Here is a 3,823-nt window from a genome sequence, read left to right as displayed (position 1 = left end):
ATTACACTGGCTCCCAGTATGTTTTAGAATTGACTTTAAAATTCTATTGATCACTTTTAAAGCTCTTCATGGCCTCTCGCCTTGTTATATTTCTGACCTTTTAGTCCCATACGCACCAGCACGTACCTTGAGATCCTCGGGCAGAGGTCTGTTGTCTGTTCCAGAGTCTCGACTGAAAACTAAAGGGGACAGAGCGTTTGCTGTCAGGGCCCCGAGGCTCTGGAACAGCCTGCCCGAGGAAATCAGGTCGGCTGAGTCGGTGAACTCTTTTAAGTCCCTTCTTAAAACATACTTTTATAGGAGAGCTTTTCCCGATCTTATTTGACTTTATTTTATCCCTTTTATTTTATTGTATTTTACTAATTTTATATTAAATTTTCATGCTCTTATCTTTTTTTTGTATTATTTTTTACACTTGTTAAAGCACTTTGTAACTTGTTTTTGAAAAGTGCTCTACAAATAAGGATTATTATTATTATTATTATTATTATTGGTTGGGTCTTTTCATGGTATTTAATGTGACAGATACAACATTCGACAACCCAAATATTTGTGTAATCTTTTTTTTCAATCAATACAAACTAGCACTAAACTTTCACATCTTATTTTACAGTTTCGTTACAAGAGGAGAATTTACACTCAGAGCTACGTGGACGATAAACAGCTGGCCAAGCTGCACACCAAGGTACGCACACAGATGCAGTTTATCATTTTGTGGCATTAAATAAGTCCAGTGAATCCCTGTAAGTCCAGCTATAGACACAAAGTGTGTGTCTTAAGCAGGTCTAAGACAAAACAAATCCTCTACAAATAATAATCTATATGTACACTAACCAATGTGTCTCATTTCTAATAGTGAATATATTGAATATAAACTCTGTTATGCCTGCACAGTCTTCTCTATTGAAGAGATTTTGTGCAGTTTCTTCAGATAAATGAATCATTTTGATGTGTTTTTTCAGGCAAACCTGAAGCGCTTTATGGAACATGTTCATCAGAAGAATTTGGAGAAGGTTTCCAAATGGCTGGAAAAGGGCCTGGACCCCAACTTCCATGACTCTGACACTGGGGGTGAGAACCAATAGCCCCATCTAAACATTCAGGGAACATTTAGGGAAATCCTCTCGTTTTTTGTTTTTATCCAGTCAAACATGGTTTAACCCTCGCTGAACACAAAGCAAGAGGACACTGCTAGCCAAGCGCCAATAAAAGTATTAAAAAAAACAAATTCAAACAAACTCACAGCATCTTTAAAAGTTGTGATTTCCATGTTGTATTAAAAAACAAACATGATTTGTGGTTTTCTAACACATTAGCATCTGTGCTATTTCTGTTAAATATTGTGTGCCAGAGCTCAGCCCATCTTAGATTCAGATCTCGTCCATCAGCTCTTAAACCTCCATTAGAATCAAATACTGGAAAACAAGACCGGAGCCCCCAAACCCCAGTACCCCCCAAGAAATATTTGACCAGTCCCTCTTATTTTTAAGCGTTTATTTATTTATTTTTGCTAGATGATGACTTAAATGCGGTTTAAAAGCCGTCAAATTTAAACACGTTGAGTCGAAAATGATGAGAATCAACTTATAAAGACACATTATGTAAATGTGTGTATAGTACATGTATCCTCTTCCTGGCCGCACACTAGGAGATAATTTCGGGTCCGATTCGCCCTCCCGACAATCTCAGAGGCGTTCCCGATCTGAGCTTGATAGTCAGAACTGATTATCGGCACAAATGATTCTGTAGTGTGAGGAGTTTACAGACAAACTTGAGGTTGCCGACTGGATCAGAGCCACCGATCGGAAACCCACGACAGCCAGTAAGACCGAGCTGACCGGGAAGTGTCACCAGCGTGTTGCGTATTTGCTCGTGCTGTAAAATGTATAAAGTAGGGGCGGGAGAAAAAAATCGACTCTTAGATGTATCCACACCACCGCTGCGGAATGAATAACCTCCCTACATAAATGTCACACACTCATTAATATCAATGCGCAAGTAATGATTTTAACTCACACACAGCACGTTTTTTTGGCTATAATGTAACGTTAGCTAAATTAGTAACGAAGTAATATTAATTAGCTGAGCTGTATGTCATTACTAACTTACCTACTTGTCAAGGGTTGAGAACATCAGGTACAAGCTTAGACTAAACTGGTGTACAGCTCTGTCCTGTACACAGACTGAACATCCTGATAATTATATGTCAGTTTTCAGAGGAGTCTGACAACTGACTGTTAAGCAAAGGACCATGGAGCTGAGAGGTTAATGAAGTAAATTAGGGATGAAAACTAGTCATTTTAAGCTAATTTGGAGATTATGGATTTTAATGCGCAAATTAAATGCTTAGTAATTATCCAGAAATCCTGTACAGGAAAAAAAAACGATGCATCGATAATCGTTTTATAATCACATCGCTGACTCCCTCGTCTCTGCCTCGCGTTCATGCACAGTTTGATTCTCTCTTTTTTGTTTTTCTGTGTAAAACATAGCACACACAAGTGCAACCAGCTGATTACGACAGTCTTCCTCTATGTTTTTATATAGTTCTCAAGTCACGTTTTAATCACGCGAGTGATCCAGTCCCCAGAACCGCCAGTCTGAAACTGTTTAGTATAAACTCCCAGTGTCTGGTCCTGCATCTGGACTTACAAGTCTATGGTCTGGATGGAGTTGTCTGGTGTCTGCATCTTTAAGATTACACGTTTGTAAAATTGAAAGTCCTTTACTGTGTGCAGCAGGCATAATTAAAACCCCCACATTCCCAGAAACAACACTGAAGACATGACCTCTGCGTCCTCAGTCCCACATGTTTATTTTCCATTGATCTGCTCTTATTTTGAAGCAGTAATGACTTGTTTTGGATGTTTGCGTCTCAGAGTGTCCTCTGACCCTGGCGGTCCAGCTGGAGGAAAGTGGCGACTTGATAAAAGTTCTTCGCAGTGGAGGAGCTCACCTGGACTTCAGGACCAGAGACGGGATCACCGCTCTGCATCGGGCCGTCCTCTGCAGGAACAGCGCTTCTCTCACTGTAAGAAAGCACCACTGCTCTTTAGTTCCTGTGTGTGTCCTTTTTTTTTTTTTTTCTTGTCAGCGGCATCCCTCTTAATAACCGCCCACCCCTGTGTCTCGCATGGACTGCTTAACCATAATTAATTGAGAAAAGGTATAATGTTCCTCTGTTTGTGACCCATGGAGCGTAATCTTAATTTGCACCGCTGTATGTGACCCCATCTCAAACGTGGAGGATTTTGTCTCTCAAGTAACACAATCTCATGAAAATAAGTCAGCCATTTCCTGGTGCTGAGCTCAGGAGGTGGCAGCCATCTTTAGACTAAACGTTTTTTTGGCAGTTGTAATCTTAAATCTGAGACCAGTCATCCTTAAATTCCTGACGTGTTGTGGTCCTCAGACTCTGCTGGACCTCGGAGCGTCTCCGGACTACAAGGACAGCAGAGGTCTGACTCCCCTCTATCACTCTGCCATGGTGGGCGGCGCCCCCTACTGCTGTGAGCTGCTGCTGCAGGACCACGCCACCATCGGTAGGGAGGCTCACAGGGTCAATCCAGAGTCTCATCGAGCTGTTGTTAATAATAAGCAGACACCTGTGTGTGCGTGTGTGTGTGTGTGGATGATGATGTCACCGCTAACCTTTAAACATTACTGTATGACTACTTTTATTTTATTTATTTTGTTTTTCTGTGAGGGAAAAAAAAAGCACTTCACCGCTGAGAGAATTTTTGTTGTCATGGTTGCAGGGATGACTGATGAGAACGGGTGGCAGGAAATCCACCAGGTGACGCACACACACACACACACACAC

At 41.3% G+C, this 3,823-nt stretch overlaps 1 protein-coding gene and 1 long non-coding RNA gene across 2 annotated transcripts in view; one reads left to right on the top strand and one right to left on the bottom strand.

The window, feature by feature from the left end:
- Window positions 1–3,823, top strand: part of shank3b (SH3 and multiple ankyrin repeat domains 3b) — a 62,409-nt gene that overhangs the window by 29,432 nt on the left and 29,154 nt on the right. Inside the window, exons 5-9 of the mRNA XM_046040695.1 lie at window positions 614–685; window positions 963–1,071; window positions 2,880–3,031; window positions 3,413–3,542; window positions 3,759–3,796. Coding sequence (XP_045896651.1) covers window positions 614–685; window positions 963–1,071; window positions 2,880–3,031; window positions 3,413–3,542; window positions 3,759–3,796 — 501 coding nt within the window. The remainder of the gene's footprint in view (window positions 1–613; window positions 686–962; window positions 1,072–2,879; window positions 3,032–3,412; window positions 3,543–3,758; window positions 3,797–3,823) is intronic.
- Window positions 2,791–3,823, bottom strand: part of LOC123963686 — a 45,353-nt gene continuing 44,320 nt past the window's right edge. The window contains exon 6 of the long non-coding RNA XR_006823243.1: window positions 2,791–3,029. This is a non-coding gene — a long non-coding RNA (uncharacterized LOC123963686). The remainder of the gene's footprint in view (window positions 3,030–3,823) is intronic.

Source organism: Micropterus dolomieu, linkage group LG23 (genome assembly GCF_021292245.1).
Source record: "Micropterus dolomieu isolate WLL.071019.BEF.003 ecotype Adirondacks linkage group LG23, ASM2129224v1, whole genome shotgun sequence".
Taxonomy (NCBI): Eukaryota; Metazoa; Chordata; class Actinopteri; order Centrarchiformes; family Centrarchidae; genus Micropterus; species Micropterus dolomieu.
The sequence above is the reverse complement of the archived record's forward strand: the minus strand, read 5'-3'. Positions and strand labels throughout refer to the sequence as shown.